General features: G+C 42.6%; 1 protein-coding gene across 4 annotated transcripts in view; it reads left to right on the forward strand.

Moving 5' to 3' along the window:
• The window catches only part of snrka (SNF related kinase a), a 50,756-nt gene extending 32,987 nt beyond the window's left edge, over positions 1–17,769 (forward strand). For 2 of the 4 annotated variants that reach the window (XM_038810345.1, XM_038810344.1), the window contains exons 3-5: positions 988–1,200; positions 6,407–6,541; positions 14,728–17,769. In XM_038810345.1, the coding sequence (XP_038666273.1) occupies positions 988–1,200; positions 6,407–6,541; positions 14,728–15,913 (1,534 nt within the window). In that variant the 3' untranslated portion in view covers positions 15,914–17,769. The remainder of the gene's footprint in view (positions 1–987; positions 1,201–6,406; positions 6,542–14,727) is intronic. The other 2 variants (XM_038810342.1, XM_038810343.1) reach the window with 1 other exon arrangement.
• Positions 17,770–19,961: the final 2,192 nt, after the last annotated feature.

Genomic DNA, 19,961 nt, shown 5'->3' on the forward strand with positions numbered 1-19,961 from the left:
ATGTGGGAGATGATTTCCACATTCTGTACACACAGACCACTGTCCTTGCCCTTCCTTGCAGTTCCCTTTTTTTTTGCCTGATTCCCAGCACTGAGAGAAACTTTGATTCGGCTCAAGTGCAATGTTTATTTTGTCAGTAGTGAGTGTAAAGTTTGAACATCAGTACGAATAGCCAGCCATCCACCTTGGGAGAGAGCAAGTGGAAAGGAAAACGGGCATTTTAAGTTCAAGCCTTAATAACTTACTTAAAGAAATGGGCCAAATAGTGTGCAAAGCAAAATGGAAGGTTAAATTGGTAAAGGAGTAAAGAGGAAGTTATTTAAAATGTTTCAATCTGCCTGTCACTTTGCTATTAATATTTGAATAGTGGCTAAACTGAAGCAAGATCGTTTTAAAGCACGAGTAATATTCAAAATTGCATTGCACCAATGTGTTTTTATTACGTCAGTTTTTCATCTGTTCTCTACATTCGAATGAGGACAGGAAATGAGGAAGTTCCAACTCTTTTGAGGGTTCTCTTCCCAATAATGCATTTTTAAAAGCAGCCTTTTATATACATTAAATATTTCCTCTAATTCCAAAAATGACAGGCCTCGACACTTTCTCTGATGTTCTGTCCTCGTCAGAATTAATTTTGTTAGAAAATTCAATTTTTAAGATGTCTGAAAATTTTGTATTTTCTGTACCGTGGTATTCCTGTGTTTAATCTGCACAACAGGAACATCAAGTTTACCATTTTAAAAAGCTCTAGGCTTATCAAACTTTTTGTCCCGCTGCTCCATCAAGTTTAATTTTACTATCCCGGTTTGGCCTGTCTTCTGTGTTAATTCCACAAAGGGGGTTTTTCTGAGCATTTCTCACATTTAGTTCCATTTTCAGTCGTTCCAACTACTGTGCTGCTGCTCAATGTTTGGGTATTTCCATTGTTTCATTTAAGTAATTGAAGGCAAAGTTTCTGAACTGTTTAATTTGATGACTTTCCAACAGTCTTATTAATCGGATGCTGCAGAGAGATCCAAAGCGAAGAGCCTCATTGGAAGAGATTGAGGACCACCCCTGGCTACTAGGAATTGACCCCTCACCTGCCACCAAGTGCAACATCCCTCTTGTCTCTTACAAGAACCTCTCAGAGGAGGAGCACAATGGCATTATCCAGCGCATGGTGCTTGGTGAAATAGCAGACCGAGAAACCATTATTGAGTAAGTGCAGAGGAAGCCTGGTGAACAAAATGCAAGTCTTGGCCAATACTGGCTTTGTTTTCTGGAGGGTATCATTTACACATCATTTACGATACATACACAGTTTAATTTCTGGCATTGATGAGTTTAACATTTATATCTCACAACATCAGTTTCTGAGTTGTGTATTTTTTTCTGAAAACAACCTATTTAACAAGATTAAAGGCTATTGAAATGCAGCCACAACAAAAATGTACTTAAATGGAGTATATCACAATGTTCTTTGAGGTACGTATGAAATATTGTGGGAGAGCAGATTAAAACTTACACCACCATAAACCTTATTTAAAGTATTCACCACCGAGTAGAGATGAGAAAATAAAGCTAGGATAGAGCATGGAGCCACAAAATATAATCAGTAAAACTTCAACTTTCTAAAACTGCGATCAACTTTCACATCTACAGTTTAAAAAGTTGATGGCCTCCATCGAATATCCTTATTTTTAACTCGCTTCATATTTTCAGAAAAGCTGACTTAATGAATAGGTCAGCTTATTCATGACTGAGATGTGGAGGGCAAATTAGTTTGCAGAGATATTTGCTTGCTCCCCCACTTAGCCAAACGTCAGAGTTGGTTCTGTTTCAAATGCAACAGTTGCACGGAAATAAATGAAAAATAATGGTAGTTTCTAACATTTCTCACGACATGATGAGGGGGTTCCTAGCAGTTTTATAATAGTAGAAGCAATAGGCCATTTGGCCCATCGAGTCTGTTCTGCCATTCAGTGAGATCATGGCTGATCTGAAATTATTATCCTCAATTTCACTTTCTTGCCTTAACCCCATACCCTTCATTCTCTTACAGATTAAAAATCTGTTTATATCAGCCTTGAACATACTTAATGACCCAGCCTATACAGCTATCTGCGGTAAAGAATTTCACAGATTTGCTACCCTCTTGAGAGAAGAAATTTCTCCTCATCTCTGACTTAAATGAGTGACTCCTTACTGTGAGATTATGGGCTCTGGTCCTAGACTCTCCCACAGGGGGAATCAACCTCTCCGAATCTACTCTGTCAAACACCCTGAAAATCCTATATGTCTCAATAAGATCACCTCACTCTTCTAAACTCCAATGAGTACGGCCCAATCTGCTTAACCTCAAAATCCCTCCATTCCCGGGATCAACCTAGTGAACCTCCTCTGGACTGCCTCCAATGCCAGTATATTTTTCCTTAACTGTTCACACTATTCCAGGTGTGGTATAAAATAGTTTTTTCAGGACTTCCCTATTTTTAAACTCCATTCTCTTTGAAATAAAGGCCAACATTCCATTTGCCTTCCCAATTACCTGCTGAACTTGCATGCCAGCTTTTTGTTATTTATGCAATAGGACCCCCAAAACCCTCTGCTGCAGTTTTCTGTTTTGTTTTTCAGTTTTCTCCATTTAAATAATATTCAGCTCCTTTATTCTTCCTACCAAAAAAACTTCACATTTTCCTACATTATAGTCCATCTGCCAAGTTTTTGCCCATTCACCTAACCTGTCTATATATTATGTTATAGCTTAATTCTGCTAGAGTGAAGCTGTCCCTTGAAGGTAGAAGTCATAATAAAGGAGCCTCTTTGTAACAGTGATTTTAATATGACAGAATTTCACATTCGGTTTGACAGCAATAAGTACGGATTTAAATCCAGTATCTTAAACTTGAAGGAAATTACAAGGGTATGAAAAAGAGTTGGCTAAAGTGAACTGGGAAAATAGATTAAAAGAGACGGCAATACAGGGACAGTGGCAGACATTTAATTAAGGAGATATTTCATAACTTTTAGCAAAAGAAACAGACGCACCATCTATGGTTAACTAAGGACGTTAAGGATAGTATTAAATTGGGGAAAAAGTACAATACTGCAAAAATTATTGGTAGGTCAGAAGATTGGACAGCTCTTAGAAACCAGCAAAGAACAACTGTAAAAGTGAAGGAGAAATTAGACTGAGGGAAAGCTAGCTAGGAGTATTAAAATAGACTGTAAGATTTTCTGCAAATATTTAAAAAGGAAAAGAGTAACTAAAATGTGCATTTGTACCTTAGTGGGTTAGACTGGGGAATTAAAATGGGAAATAAGGAGATGGCTGAAGCACTGACTGTATTTTGTGTCTATCTGTCACTGTAGAAGACACAAAAAATAACAAGAATAGTTAAAAATCAAGAGGTTGAAGGCAGGAAAGAACTTAAAATAATTACAATCACTACAGAAAAGTTACTGGGAAAACTAAGAACTAACGTCTGCCAAATCAACTGGACCAGGATGACTTTCATCCTCAGTTCTGAAAGAACTGGCTGCAGAGATAGATCCATTAGCTGTGATCTTCCAAAATTCCCTAGATTCTGGAAGGATCCCATTGAACTCAACAATTGCAGATGTGTCACCTTTATTCGAGAAAGGAGGGAGACAGCAGGAAACTACAGGCCAGTTAGCCTAACATTTGTCAAAGGGGAATTGTTAAAGAGGAAATGGGGTATTTAGAAAATCATAAGATCAGGCAGAGTCACCGTGGTTTTGTGAAAGCAAAGTTATGTTTGACTATTTTATTAAAGTTCTTTGAGAAAATAAAGAGCAACATTACATGAGCAACAAGGGTGGCACAATGACACAGTGGTTAGCACTTCTGCATCACATCTCCAGGGAGCCAGGTTCAATTCTGGCCTCGGGTGACTGTGTGGAATTTGCATTTTCTCCCCGTGTCTGCGTGGATTTCCTCTGGGTGTTCCAGTTTCCTCCCACAGACCAAAGATGTGCAGGTTAGGTGGATTGGCCATGCTAAATGGCCCCTTAGTGTCCAAAAGGTTAGGTGGGGTTACTGGGTTACAGGGATAGGGTGGATGTGTGGACTTCAGTAGGGTGATCTTTCCAAGGGCCGAATGGCCTCCTTCTGCATTGTAGGGATTCTATGATTCTATTCTGTGAACATGGATAAAAGGGAAACCTGTACATGTGTACTTGGTTTTCCAAAAAACATTTGATAAGGTGCCACATCAAAGGTGAAAACAGGGGTCAAAACATTACAGGGATGGAGGATTAGTTAGCTAGCAGGAAGCAGAGAGTAGGGGTAAATGAGTCATTTTTCAGATTGGCAAACTGTAACTAGTGTTGTGCAACAGGGATCAAGGTTGGGGCCTCGACAATCTATATAACAGAAGGGACAAATGTATGGTAGCTAAATTTGCTTATGACAAAGACAGGAAAGTAAGTTGTCAAGAGGACAATAAGCGTTTATGAGTGGGCAAAAAACTTGGCAGAGAGAGTAATGTGAGATAATGTCAACTTGACCATTTTGGCAGGAAAAATAGAAAAGCGGTCTGTTATAAATGAGAGAGAATTTACAGAACTCTACAGTACAGAGGGAATTGGGTGTCCTGGTACATGAATCAAACAATGCAACATGCGGGAACATAGATACATAGAGCATACAGTGCAGAAGGAGGCCATTCGGCCCATCGAGTCTGCATCGACCCACTTAAGCCCTCACTTCCACCCTATCCCCATAACGCAATAACCCCATCTTACCTTTTTTTGGATACTGAGGGCAATTTATCATGACCAATCCGCCTAACCTGCACGTCTTTGGACTATGGGAGGAAACCGGAGCACCCTGAGGAAACCCACAGCAAGTGATTCGGGCAGTAAATGGAATGTTGTTGTTTATTGCAAGGGGAATTGAGTATTTAAATAGAAAGTGTTGCTCTAGTTGTACCGGACTGTAATGAGGCCCCATCTGAAATAGTGTTTGCTGTTTGGTCTCCTTGCTTAACAAAGGGTATAATTGCATTATAGACGGTTCACGCGACTAATTCCTGAGATGAAGAGGTCAGTTTATGGGGAAAGTTTGGACAGATTTGGCCTCTACCCATTAGAGTTTAGAAGAATGAGAGATGATGATAAAACACAAGACCCTAGGGGGGCATCACTGGGTGGATTCTGAAAGGATTTTTCTCTTCGTGAGGAAGTTCAGAACTAGGGGGTGCAGTTTAAAAAGTAGGAGTCTACCATTTAAGATTAAGATGAGAATTTTTTCCTCTGGGTCATTAGTCTATGACGTTCTTTTCCCCAGAGAGCAGTGGAGGCTGGGTCATTGAATATGTTCAAGGCTAACTTTGATTTTTGACCAACAAGGGAGTCGAGGGCTATGTGGAGCACATCGGAAAGTGGAGTTGAGGCCAGAATTAGATCAGCCAAGTTATTTTCGAATGGTGGAGCTGAATGGACTACTCTTCATTCTTATGTTCTTGTGAAGATTAAAATTATTGAGCTTAGTTATTCCATCAGGAATCTTTGCAATTTAATGTGCTTGTTGGGTTCAGGTAGCATCCTAGTGGTGCCAGGCCACCGGAAGTCATCTTTTAGGGTTATTATGCATTTGTAACAATGTGATTGTGATGTCTAGGACATGAGAATACAGGCGCACAGATATATGTGCTATGTAAAAACATTACATTTAGTCCATATTTTCTCCATCACTTTATTACATTTGGAGAGCTCTCTTTAGAAAAGAGAAAGGAGTTCATGTTGGGCACCATTGACCTTCCGCATGAAATAGAAATTTCCAGCTTTTTCAATGAGGACCATGATTAAACTCTGATTAATCTTGCATTATGTTTAATTAACAACAGTTAGGTTTTGTTACCTTCAGGATACCTCCACCTGGGGGGAATCACTCATTCTGCAGGACATGGCATAACAATCCTATTATCTGACTTAGTGTGTAGAACCTCATGGGAGATTCGCCTGTAAGGCTTACCTATTCCTTGATTAAGTTCACACAAACCTGTAATAAAAACTCTCCCTTTGGGGGTTGGGGCTTTTCTCTAGTACATTTAATAGCTGGAGGAGAGAGAGATTTTGTTCATGTGCAGCATTGTTAGTGCAAAATATGCTACAGTTTTGGTTGCAGTTTGTTGGGTTTGGCTACAACCATGAATTCATGATGCAGTAGTGTTGTTCAAATTTGATGGATTACGTGCGAGTTGTGCTAGTCTGTATGCAAATAGGATAAAATCTATATAAATAGGTAACTATCAACATAGCATCTGTAGAATTGATATATTATGGTTATTGCTTGAAGGGAATTCCAAATAAGTAGCAGCTTTTTGTAAATTTGTTTGTCACAAACAATGTGCACCAAATGTTTTGTTGTTAACAAATACGTTTCTGTTTATTTTCGAAGGGCCCTGGAAACTAACAAGTACAATCACATCACTGCCACTTACTTTTTGCTGGCTGAGAGGATCTTGAAGGAAAAACAGGAAAAAGAAGTCCGGAACCGATCTCCCAGTCCAAGCCATATCAAAGCTCAGTTCAGGTAAGGACTGTAGAATGATGTGTAACATGAGATGTTCGAGATGTCCAGACACACTTTCAAACAGAAATGTCTTAATTTTGGGCTCTAACATTAGAACATAAGAACTAGGAGCAAGAGTAGGTCATCTGGCCCCTCGAGCCTGCTCCGCCATTCAATGAGATCATGGCTGATCTTTTGTGGACTCAGCTCTGCTTTCCGGCCCGAACACCATAACCCTTAATCCCTTTATTCTTCAAAAAACTATCTATCTTTATCTTAAAAACATTTAATGAAGGAGCCTCTAGTGCTTCACTGGGCAAGGAATTCCATAGATTCATAACCCTTTGGGTGAAGAAGTTCCTCCTAAACTCAGTCCTAAATCTACTTCCTCTTATTTTGAGGCTATGCCCCCTAGTGCTGCTTTCACCCGCCAGTGGAAACAACCTGCCCGCATCTATCCTATCTATTCCCTTCCTGAATTTTATATGTTTCTATAAGATCCCTCCTCATCCTTCTAAATTCTAACAAGTACAGTCCCAGTCTACTCAACCTCTCCTCGTAATCCAACCCCTTCAGCTCTGGGATTAACCTAGTGAATCTCCCCTGCACACCCTCCAGTGCCAGTACGTCCTTTCTCAAGTAAGGAGACCGAAACTGAACACAATGCTCCAGGTGTGGCCTCACTAATACCTTATACAATTGCAGCATAACCTCCCTAGTCTTAAACTCCATCCCTCTAGCAATGAAGGACAAAATTCCATTTGCCTTCTTAATCACCTGTTGCACCTGTAAACCAACTTTTTGCGACTCGTGCACTAGCACACACAGGTCTCGCTGCACAGCAGCATGTTTTAATATTTTATCATTTAAATAATAATCACGTTTGCTGTTATTTCTACCAAAATGGATAACCTTTGTCAACATTGTATTCCATCTGCTAGACCCTAGCCCATTCACTTAACCTATCCAAATCCCTCTGCAGACTTCCAGTCATCCTCTGCACTTTTTGCTTTACCACTCATCTTAGTGTCATCTGCAAACTTGGACACATTGCCCTTGGTCCCCAACTCCAAATCATCTATGTAAATTGTGAATAATTGTGGGCCCAACACTGATCCCTAGCTGCTGATTGATTGCCAACCAGAGAAACACCCATTAATCCCCACTCTATGCTTTCTATTAATTAACCAATCCTCTATCCATGCTACTACTTTACCCTTAATGCCATGCATCTTTATCTTATGCAGCAACCTTTTGTGTGGCACCTTGTCAAAGGCTTTCTGGAAATCCAGATATACCACATCCATCGGCTCCCCGTTATCTACTGCACTGGTAATGTCCTCAAAAAATTCCACTAAATTAGTTAGGCATGACCTGCCCTTTACGAACCCATGCTGCGTCTGCCCAATGGGACAATTTCTATCCAGATGCCTCGCAATTTCTTCCTTGATGATAGATTCCAGCATCTTCCCTACTACCGAAGTTAAGCTAACTGGCCTATAATTACCCACTTTCTGCCTACCTCCTTTTTTAAACAGTGGTGTCATGTTTGCTAATTTCCAATCCGCCGGGACCACCCCAGAGTCTAGTGAATTTTGGTAAATTATCACTAGTGCATTTGCAATTTCCCTAGCCATCTCTTTTAGCACTCTGGGATGCATTCCATTAGTGCCAGGGGACTTGTCTACCTTTAGCCCCATTAGCTTGCCTATCACTACCTCCTTAGTGATAATAATCCTCTCAAGGTCCTCACCTGTCATAGCCTCATTTCTATCAGTCACGGGCATGTTATTTGTGTCTTCCACTGTGAAGACCGACCCAAAAAACCTGTTCAGTTCCTCAGCCATTTCCTCATCTCCCATTATTAAAACTCCCTTCTCATCCTCTAAAGGACCAATATTTAGCTTTGCCACTCTTTTTTTGTTTTATATATTTGTAGAAACTTTTACTATCTGTTTTTATATTCTGAGCATGTTTACTCTCATAATCTATCTTACACTTCTTTATAGCTTTTTTAGTAGCTTTCTGTTGCCCCCTAAAGATTTCCCAGTCCTCTAGTCTCCCACTAATCTTTGCCACTTTGTATGCTTTTTCCTTTAATTTGATACTCTCCCTTTATTTCCTTAGATATCCATGGTCGATTTTCCCTCTTTCTACCGTCCTTCCTTTTTGTTGGTATAAACCTTTGCTGAGCACTGTGAGAAATCGCTTGGAAGGTTCTCCACTGTTCCTCAACTGTTCCACCATAAAGTCTTTGCTCCCATTCTACCTTGGCTAGTTCTTCTCTCATCCCATTGTAATCTCCTTTGTTTAAGCACAAAACATGAGTATTTGATTTTACCTTCTCACCCTCCATCTGTATTTTAAATTCCACCATATTGTGATCGCTCCTTCCGAGAGGATCCCTATGAGATCATGAATCAATCCTGTCTCATTACACAGGACAAGATCTAGGACCGCTTGTTCCCTCGTAGGTTCCATTACATACTGTTCTAGGAAAGTATCACGGATACATTCCATAAGTCCTCCTCAAGGCTGCCTTGACCGATCTGGTTAAACCAATCGACATGTAGATTAAAATCCCCCATGATAACTGCTGTACCATTTAATAATAATGACCTTTTATTGTCACAAGTATGAAGTTGTGTCCTAGTCACCACATTCCGGCGCCTGTTCGGGTTAAGCTGGTACGGGAATTGAACCCGCACTGCTGGCCTTGTTCTGCATCACAAACCATCTCTCTAGCCCACTGAGCTAAACCAGCTCCAAATATGCTATGCTTGTGTTGCTGGACCTGTCTTTCTCACTGGGCTGCAGGAACCAATTTTATACCTAGTTTATCAACAATGCTGCAAGAAACTGATGTGAAATCCCGCACAGACACAGGAACGCCTGTGGTATTGCAATAATCAGTTATCCAAATTCTGCATCAGATTATATTTGCTGTGTTTTATTGAAGGTATTTAATGAAAGCGTTTTGCTTTACACAATGTTAATCTTTTGATTAAATACCCTCACAATGTGCCCGCAATGTGTGTGTAATAAATTCCATCCAAGGGTGTTGGCAGTCCTGGTGAAACCACCTTCTCTGGCTACCCTTGTGGTAAGCTTGGTAGCCTGTCCTAAAACAGTGGGACAGATCCGATGGACTGCAGATGGTCTATATTCCTATATCTGATGTGTTTAATTCTAGTGGACCCAGTCATTACACAGAGGTGTTTGGAACAACGTTTTCATATTTCTGGGCTTAGTTTAGTGTAAGGAGCTTCTTTGTAAGAACTAAAGAAACTTTTCTACTGTAGGGTCACTGGATTCACAGGGGAAGAAAGTTTGAGTAATCAGTTTTCACCTGAGGAATCCTTTTCTCCTTGAGCTATCTCCCTGCTTTTAGAGTCTTGAATGAGCTGCTCTTCTAATCCACTTTCCTGCAAATACAGGTATCTGAGATTAAACAATTAGCAGAAATAACCAGGGTATAATTCTAAACTCCTTGCTTCAACAAAGTGGTTTTTTTTTTTTAAAGCTAAATTGAGCTGGATGTATGAATTTGAATATAGAGTGCTTGAGGGAGGAATATACTAAGATTTGACTGTGGACTGGGTGAAATGTTTGATTAAGTGTCTGATTCGTTCAGGGATATCTCTCGCCTCCTAAATGGGGTCAAACCCCAGACAGGACTTGTTTATACAACCAAGTTTGACTATTTAGAGTAGTACTGAAGGATTGCAAGAGGCTCTATCTTTCAGATGAGATATTAAACTGCAACTCTGCCTGCCTTATTCATGGAAAAGTAAAATAAGTCAACGAGGTCCAGGGAGATCCTCCAGAATCTTGGCCGACATCTATTTGTTGATCGATGCCACCAAAACTAATAAACCAGTCTTTCAATTTTTTTAAATCATTGGATGTGGGCGTCACTGGGTGAGCCAACATTTGTTGTCCATCCCTAATTGCCCTTGAACTGAGTGACTCACTCGGTCATTTCAGAGGGTATTTTAGAGTCAACCACATTGCTGTGGGTCTGGAGTCACATGTAGGCCAGACCAGGTAAGGATGGCAGATTTCCTTCCCTAAAGGATGTTTGTGAACCAGATGGGTTTTACAATGATCAGCGATAGTATCATGGTCATCATTAGACCTTTAATTCCAGATTTTTATTGGATTCAAATGTCTTCATCTGCTGTGGTAGGATTTGAACCCGTATCCCCAGATTATTGCCCTGAGTCTTTGGATAACTAGTCCGGTGACAATATCACTGCCACTGGGATCTTGTGCAAAAGTTAATTAATTTTGGAGTTGTTAGAATCATAAAATCTCTACAGTGCAGAAGAGGCCTTTCGGCCCATCAAGTCTGCACAAAACCTTGGAAAGAATACCCTACCTTGGCCCATGCCCCGACCATATCCCAGTAACCCCACCTAGTCTTTTGGCACTAAGGAGCAATTTAGCATGGTCAATCCACCTAACCTGCACATCTTTGGACTGTGGGAGGAAACCAGAGCATCTGGAGGAAACCCACACAGACACTGGGAGAACGTGCAGACTCTGCACAGACAGTCACCCGAGGCTGGAATGAAACCCGGGTCCCTGGCGCTGAGGCAGCAGAGCTAACCACTGCACCACCTCAGTTGCTCAAGAATTGCACAGAAACTGAGCAAAATGTCCTGTGGCAGTGAAGGACTTTGGGATGTTCTGAGGCTGTATTTTAAAAACTAAAATACAGTTTCCTTTCTTGAAAGGGTTTTGTTTTTATTCTCTGGGTTTAGGGTGCAAGGAGGCACTGCTAATTTTCCTTTTTTTCGGTATGGGACCATTGTCCTTGCTGACCTGATGGGTGAGTTGCTGTTGTGATGGGTTTCGGTGAATGGGGGACTGGGGCAAAGGACAGGTGTGCTTTGCAATGAGAAGGCAGGAAGAATGGGCCTAATAGTTCTCCAATTCAAATTGGGATTTGGTCACCAGACACTCAGCTTGGCTTATGTCTCCCAGGCACTCCAGTCATGTGGTTTTTGTGGATGGGTTGTACTCAGCCACGGTAAGTGGTGTGTGTGCCTGGGTGCTGCACAGGACCTGTGCTTTCCTTAGAGTCGCATTAGTAGGCCTTTAAAATAGAGGCTGTTCCTTGTGATGATCAAAACGTGATGCGGTGCACAAAACAAAATCTGATGGACAGGGATTTGTGTGTTTCTTGAATTGTGCAAAGCAAGTTAACTGAGCTGGTAAAGCAACAAATCTAGTCATTGTCGTTTTGTCATTCCATGGTTAAAAACACAATTGCCAATTGATGCCAAATAAAGGCTGGAGAACCACAATGCTAAAGCCTAGAGGCCAGAGACGTACGTTTGTTTAAGAATTTCTCAAAGCGTTGGTATGCTGGCCTGTTGAAACTCTCCTAGAGGACAGCCTGCATCATGGGTTTCACCATCAAATGTTATATCCCATGGGATGGAAACTAATATATGAAAATGATCATCTTAGAGTAAAATAAACAAATAGAAAAGTTAAATCTTGAATTGAGCATAGTGTCAGCAGAGTGGCTTTTGGCTACAGGTTGGCTGGACAGTTAGGTTAAAAAGAGGAAAAATCAGTGGAATTCTAGCTTTTCATAGAATAATAGAATTTACAGTGCAGAAGGAGGCCATTTGGCCCATCGAGTCTGCACCGGCCCTTGGAAAGAGCACCCTACCTAAGCCCACACCTCCATCCTATCCCTGAAATCCAGTAACCCCACCTAACCTTTTTGGACACTAGGGGCAATTTATCATGGCCAATCTACCAAAGCTGCACGTCTTTTTAGACTCTGGGAGGAAACTGGAGCACCCGGAGGAAACCCACGCAGACACTAGGAGAACGTGCAGACTCCGCACAGACAGTGACCCATGCCGGGAATCGAACCTGGGACCCTGGTGCTGTGACGCAACAATGCTAACCACTGTGCTACCATGCCACCCTGTTTTATCACAAGAGGTTTGGAATGTAGCTCTCGCTCTTGCTCTCTGAAGCATTAAAATACTTCCTGTAACTTGGAGCCCAATACTGCACACAGTACTCTAATTGATCTTGTATAGAAGAAACATCCTGTCAAATTGCATCTATCTCTATATATCTCCAAAACAACCTATTGCACGTCTTTGTATGACGAATGTCAAATTGTGACATGATGTCCCTCAAACCTGTGCAGTTAGTCTATGCTTCTACACTGTGCAGACCCTACCGGGTAGGAAATCACATTGAAAACCGTAGCACAGTGGTTATCACTGTTGCTTCACAGCGCCAGGGTCCCAGGTTCGATTCCCGGCTTGGGTCACTGTCTGTGTGGAGTCTGTACGTTCTCCCCGTGTCTGCGTGGGTTTCCTCCGGGTGTTCCGGTTTCCTCCCACAGTCCAAAGATGTGCAGGTTAGGTGGATTGGCCACAATAAATTGCCCTTGGTGTCCAAAAAGGTTGGGTTGGGTGGGGTTACTGGGTTACGGGGGGGGGGGGTGGTTTAAAGTGGGGTCATCTTTCCAAGGGCTAGTGCAGACTCGATGGGCCAAATGGCCTCCTTCTGCACTGTAAATTCTATAATGACCCAATTCTCCAGATTGAGACTAGATGATTGAACCCCTGGCTGTCCAGCTTCTCACCAGCTTCCCTTTCACAAATAGTGATTTCTGGCAACTGTTGAGTGTGTGAGGCGGTATTTGTGAGTGTGTGAGGCGGTATTTGTGAGTGTGTGAGGCGGTATTTGTGAGTGTGTGAGGCGGTATTTGTGAGTGTGTGAGGCGGTATTTGTGAGTGTGTGAGGCGGTATTTGTGAGTGTGTGAGGCGGTATTTGTGAGTGTGTGAGGCGGTATTTGTGAGTGTGTGAGGCGGTATTTGTGAGTGTGTGAGGCGGTATTTGTGAGTGTGAGGCGGTATTTGTGAGTGTGTGAGGCGGTATTTGTGAGTGTGTGAGGCGGTATTTGTGAGTGTGTGAGGCGGTATTTGTGAGCGTGTGAGGCGGTATTTGTGAGCGTGTGAGGCGGTATTTGTGAGCGTGTGAGGCGGTATTTGTGAGCGTGTGAGGCGGTATTTGTGAGCGTGTGAGGCGGTATTTGTGAGCGTGTGAGGCGGTATTTGTGAGCGTGTGAGGCGGTATTTGTGAGCGTGTGAGGCGGTATTTGTGAGCGTGTGAGGCGGTATTTGTGAGCGTGTGAGGCGGTATTTGTGAGCGTGTGAGGCGGTATTTGTGAGCGTGTGAGGCGGTATTTGTGAGCGTGTGAGGCGGTATTTGTGAGCGTGTGAGGCGGTATTTGTGAGCGTGTGAGGCGGTATTTGTGAGCGTTCAGCCAACGCATGTGCTTGTTGGTGCTGAAGATGATCTTATTTCCCACAGACGCAGCATGCCAGTGTTTTCTCCGGTGGGTTTACACTCATCAATTGTGTAAAGACCAATTCAGAAATGTACTACCTGGTACCAGGACGCTGGTCATCTAGTTGGGGCAACAGCCAGTTAAATATAATTATGTCAACAATTTCAATCACTATGGGCGGGATTTAACAGAAATGAAACAGTCCCGTGTCAAGTGAGTTTAGCCGGTATTTCCTGGCACCAGCAGCATCGAGAATGACCCCGCTATCAAACGGGACTCTACTTCATTTCGGGGCCTCAGCAAGGGCCGATTAGTATAGTAAGCAAGACTTTCTACACTGTCGATGGGACATCCCTTGCTGACTATACTAATCGGCCCTTGCTCAGGGTCTCCGAGGTGTGGGGGCTAGATCCCGCGCCTTGGGTAACTCCAGCGAGTGCATATCCAAGTGAACTTTGCTGCACACTTAAATATGCAAAGTTGGATCTTGCTCATTTTGGCTGGCGTCCAGATCACGACGTCTTGCGAGATCCACCTTGCGAGGCAAAGCGAGCCGGACGAATCTCGTGAAATGCCTCTCGTGCAATTTACTGACCGTGTCACATCCCGAGTCGGGCACGGCCGTTAGATTTCACCCATTGTTTGACCAGCTTCATCTGTTATCACCACAAGAGATGGAGTTGAGATTTAAATGATTTTCTCATCATTGAGTAAGTTAGGATGTCTAATATTAAACATGATATTCTGTATTAATATCTTGCTGAAATGTAATTAGAAATTTAATTTCAATACTTTTAAAGTCTGGAAGGAAATGAACAAAATGGGTGACTTAAACTTTTTGTTTTCTCTTTTTTTCATTTTGTTTGTATCTAGGCAGTCTTGGCCTACAAAGCTTGATGTGCCGAAAGATATTGAAGACATCACAGCATCGCCCATCATGCATCCTGTGTCTATTCCTGTTTGTTCACCAGCCCGCACTGCAGAGTCCATTATTAATGGGCACCGAATGAAATCTGGCGAGCCTGCAAAGAAAGAAGAGACATTGACTGTTGGGTCAGCCGGAAAGACTGGAGCAAGCAATAGGACATGTCTGTTCAGGGTGGAGGAGGATGAGGAGGATGATGAAGATGACAAAAAAGCAGTTCCTCTCCCCACTCAAGTAGTTTTGCGACGTAAACCATCTATAACGAACCGGCTAACGACCAGGAAGAGTGCTCCTGTCCTCAATCAGATCTTTGAGGAGGGGGAGTCAGATGATGACTTTGACATGGATGAAAACCTTCCCCCTAAACTCAGTCGACTAAAGATGAACATAGCTTCTCCGAACACGGTGCACAAGCGGTACCACAAACGGAAAAATCAAGGGCGAGGTTCAAGCTGCAGCAGCTCTGAAACCAGTGACGATGATTCAGAAAGCCGTAGACTTCTCGATAAAGATGGAGGATTCACTTACTCCTGGCATCGCCGTGACAGTGGTGAGGGGCCACCGGGAAGCGAAGGAGATGGCAGTGGGCAGGGCAAACCAAGTGATGGTAACTCTGGCCTTGACAAGAGCAGTCCAAGCGATGGTAACAAAGGCGGGAGCAGCCCTTCGAACAACTCCGGTGGGAGCACCAGCAACACGGGAACAACAACTCGCAGCTGTGCAACCCAGGGTAACTCTTCCCAGTCATCCAAAGCTGCGGAGGATTTAATGGAGAGCTTGAAGCTGATAAGCCTCTGCCTGGGTTCACAGTTGCATGTTGGCAATGGTAGCAGATACATCATTGAGCCGACTTCAGCACTCCGACTGCAGGAGAAATCAGCCTGGAAAATGTGCATCGCCTCCAGCAATATAATGGAGCAAGCCTCCCCCTCGGGCTGCAGCAAATCTTATTCTGACCAAGTGGCTGATCTGCTGAATGAGCTGGAAATGTCAAAAGAGAACAACATGAACTTGAAGAATAATGTTCTACAGCTACCTCTCTGTGAGAAAACCATTTGTGTGAATATTCAGCGGAACCCCAAGGAGGGGTTGTTGTGTACCTCCAGTCAGACTAGCTGCTGTCAAGTTATTTAATAATTTTAACCTAATCTGACTGTTGTCCTTGCAGGTTAACAGTTTGTGACTCAACTTAGTATGGTGAAATATCCTTTTTTTTTAGTCTTCAGCTTTTAAATGGGCTTTGAGAGTTATTTATTGCTGTTTTGCATTTGTTTGTTCAATATCTTGACAATGCATGGTCTTTGTGCATGCTGCTTGCTACTTTTAATTTCCCAACAAGAAAACCACGAGCTGGGCAGAATTTAAGCATCTGTATTAACTTAGAATTTAACATCAACTGGTTTGTGCGTTGTTAATGCGTTGCTAAATGCAGTTTAAGTAAATGGAGCACTTTGTAGCTCTAAATGTAGCACTTAAGGGAGAATACAACAAATCTATATTGTTTTAAACCATCAAAGAACACTGGTCAAGTGGCATACTCCAGTGCATCTGACAGAAAAGAATCAAAGCAATAACACAAATATTACAGTTCCTGAAGTATTCCATATTGCAAGGGTGATAAATGGCTGTCTACAGAACAGCCGCCTAGGAGAGTCCTAACTTATTTGCACTGAGCTCACATCAGTACCAGTTAGTCTGCATTGACTTTGAGGATAAGGCAAACTTGAACAGGAATTTGAAGTGCTATAAACGGACCGAGATGGTGGTAAGTAACTCGAGCTGTGCCCGTGACACCGTGCTCCCTGTTAATGGAGAAAACACTGCAATCAGCCCAGTCTGCCTCTTCCTCTGCTTATTCTGTCAGTTCAGTGGAGTAAGCCATGTGTTCTAGTGACTGGAAATGGATGAAGCAAAGTTGTGTTGTCCCTTGCCGGCCAATAAGATGTAATTTGTTGGAAAGACCAGTGTCTTTGTAGCTGTGACTTTTTTTTAAAATGTGAATTACTTGCTGCTTATGTGAGGCAGTGAAAGGTTTGAAATGCCTCCCACCCCTTTCCTGGTGTGGAAGGGGATGGACTACAGACACCTACATATTGACATTTCAAGGCCTCAGACACACATTTGTGATGACCAGTAAGAGGGATGGTTAGTGTTGATTGAATCTGAATAGAATTTCACTCACTTACAGTAATCATCCATCTTTCTGTTAAAAGTGGTGGGGAGTAATTTTTTAACAAAAAAAGTAAACCCTTTCTAATCCATCATTGAACCAGCTGTGTTTCAATCTGTAATGGCTATTGGATTTATTCTATTCAGGGTTGTCCTCTCTAACATCACAGATATTGGAAACCTCGGCATCTAATTCTCTCAAATGTAGATCTGTGGACCTGTGGAAAAATCTTCCAGTCAATCATCAGTGATGGAGTATATTCCAAACCAAACATTGCCTGGGAAAAGGGGTGGGTTAGTCATTTACACATGTATCTTGGCATTCCAGTTTTTAAATAATCTAATTTTAATTGTGGAGACATATACATAGTGAAGGGAATTCATAGCAATTGTGTAGTTGCAGCTAAGTTTTCAAATTATTGTAAATAGTTTTGTTTATACAGTATTTTATGTACAGCCTTGTGATGGCACCTTTTAGAACTCTCCTACCCTGTGTATTTGTACAAGAACTGTAAATATTTGTGTATACATAGTCACTGCTGTTATGTACAGCTGTCAATTCGTAATAGATTAATGTAGGTGGAAACACCCAATGTTAAAGTTTGTCTGTGTTCTGGATGGAGTTGTCCCAAGTCGATGATTGTGCATGTGTTGTATGTTGTGGTGCATCCTTTGGTGCAAAAAACAGAGTAACCACTACTTATGAATGTTATTGGACCAAATAATGTAGTAGTCTGAAAATGTGGCATCCCATGCCCCAACCTGTCTTCAAATTAGTATATTTACAACTGAATTAAATAGTGTGGCTGACTTATAATCAATCAGTTGGTGTCTTTCAAACTATGAACAAGTGATTTTCTTATTTGGGTATGAAGAGACAGTCTAATCTCAGGGTTGACCTTTGCACATGTATACATGCTGCTTTGACAAAAAAACGTAAACACATCCTATCTTTCTGTGTTGACTCACGTCCACCTCAATACACATCACTGACTGGCACAGACTCCTTCCCTGTACCATTGCTGCGGCAGTTTTAGTGACAGCAGCAGCCTCTTGCTGCGGAATTCTAGAACCACTGTGCACAGGTCTGAGCAAACATGGCCAAGTTGAAAGCTTCAGAAGAAAGATCTGCACATAACAGTACCAGAGACTCATGGAATGTTATTAAATGCCTTTGTGAGATTTGTCTTGAATGCTGTTGCCCTATCATTAGCAATACAACAGCTGAGGCAAACATGATCATAAAATTCACTGTTCTGATAAATGCACAAGTGCTTTATTTGGACCCTAAACCAGAAAAGTAAATAGTTGAGCACTGTTTTCAGGAGAATCCATGAAGAAACTGGATGCTCATGCAGTATATGATTACATATTTTGCAGATGGTGTTTATTCTGAGATTGACTTTGAGGCAAGGTCATTGCTTATTTGATATGCGCTTAAATAATGCACACCTTCTGTAAACTTCAGATCATCAAAAACTCTGCTGCCTATATCCTAACTTGTGCAATTGGCAACTTTTTTGCCAAAAAACCCTAGCCCTTCCAGTGCACATCTGCCATAGCTTCAACCAGAGTGCAAGTATAGCTCTAAGAACAAGTGATCAAAGCTGGCCTGTGTTTTGGAACCTTGACCCTTTCGGTAAATTCTTTAAGGGTTTACGGGGTACTAGTTAGGTGAGCGTATGGCATCATTATCCCTGTTCTGGGTATATCCAGGATCCCTCGGCTCATCAATCATGTAGTTGAGATGAGCCCTTACTGGTAAAAGTGCAGTCACTGGTATTTCAATTAAGGGACCTCACCGGGACTCTGCCCAGGAGCTCTGGCAGGATCAGTAGCCGGATCATTCAGCCATTGTGTTCATATTGGTGTCCTGTATTCTGTATGATGGCATCCAGCCAAACTTGACCACAGTGGCAGCATGTCAGAGCATCATCCAGGAGCTGTTGAAATCAATGAATTCCCCATTTTGACATTCAGATTCATTTGAAATGCCATTGGGGAAATCCTCTGTTGTCTCACAGCTGGTATTTGTAAATTAGTTCATCTAATCCCTTTTGGGCAATGAACTGGAGCAGGAGGGAGCTCTGCATTTATTCCAGAATTACCTGGTTCAGAAGCATCTTTTTCAGCTGTGGATATTAAGTGAGGGGTTAAAAGGGCATGTTCTGCACATCCTTTGCTAATATGGACATGGAGACGTGGGGTAGAAGCTGGGAATCCTATCATGATGCTGGGAGAGGGGAAGGGGTGCGAGTACAATACATAGAACCAGCACGATTCCTTGGTCAAGGAAAAAGGGTGATATCAGAAATGAGTATGTGGAAGACCTGAACAATGAGATGGAGACAGAAACTGAGAGAATGGCACAGAGTCCTTCGGGAAAGTAAGACAGCTGTGAGTCAGTGGGCTGGATTCTCCTTTTCTGAGCCTAAGGGTGGAGGATCTGTGGTGTTTTACGTGAACAAAATCAACGCCACCCCCTCACCAAGCCTGTGACCAGTGAGGGGCTAGCAGCTATGCCGCGTAAAACTCCCGGCATCCACAAAATAAACAGCCAGAGAATGGCTGGGTTCGTGGCCGTGCATGCCCACAGTGAGGACCTGCAGCGGTCATGCTGTAAAACGTGCAGCCAGCTGTGCGCAGACCTGATCTGCCAGATAGTGGCCCATGGCCTTGCGGAAGCTGACAGCATTGCTCCCTCCTGGCTATGGTGGTGCTGCATACAGTCCACAGCCGTCACACAGGGTTCCCGATCGCTGAGACCACATGCCCCCCTGCACAGTCAAGAACTCAACCCATCGGGATGGAGCATCAGGGGAGGGCCTTCAGGTGATGTGCTGAGGGTGTCTCAATGGCGTGCGGCACGTGACGCGATGACGCTGTTTCGGAGGGGGCAGAGCATGCAAAACTTCATCAAACAGGTACCGCATCAAAAGGGATTCTCCGCCCAATCGGTGTCGGGGAATGGAGAATTCCACCTGATAGGTTTATAGTGAATATTGGTTGATAG

This window comes from Scyliorhinus canicula, chromosome 10 (genome assembly GCF_902713615.1).
Source record: "Scyliorhinus canicula chromosome 10, sScyCan1.1, whole genome shotgun sequence".
Taxonomy (NCBI): domain Eukaryota; kingdom Metazoa; phylum Chordata; class Chondrichthyes; order Carcharhiniformes; family Scyliorhinidae; genus Scyliorhinus; species Scyliorhinus canicula.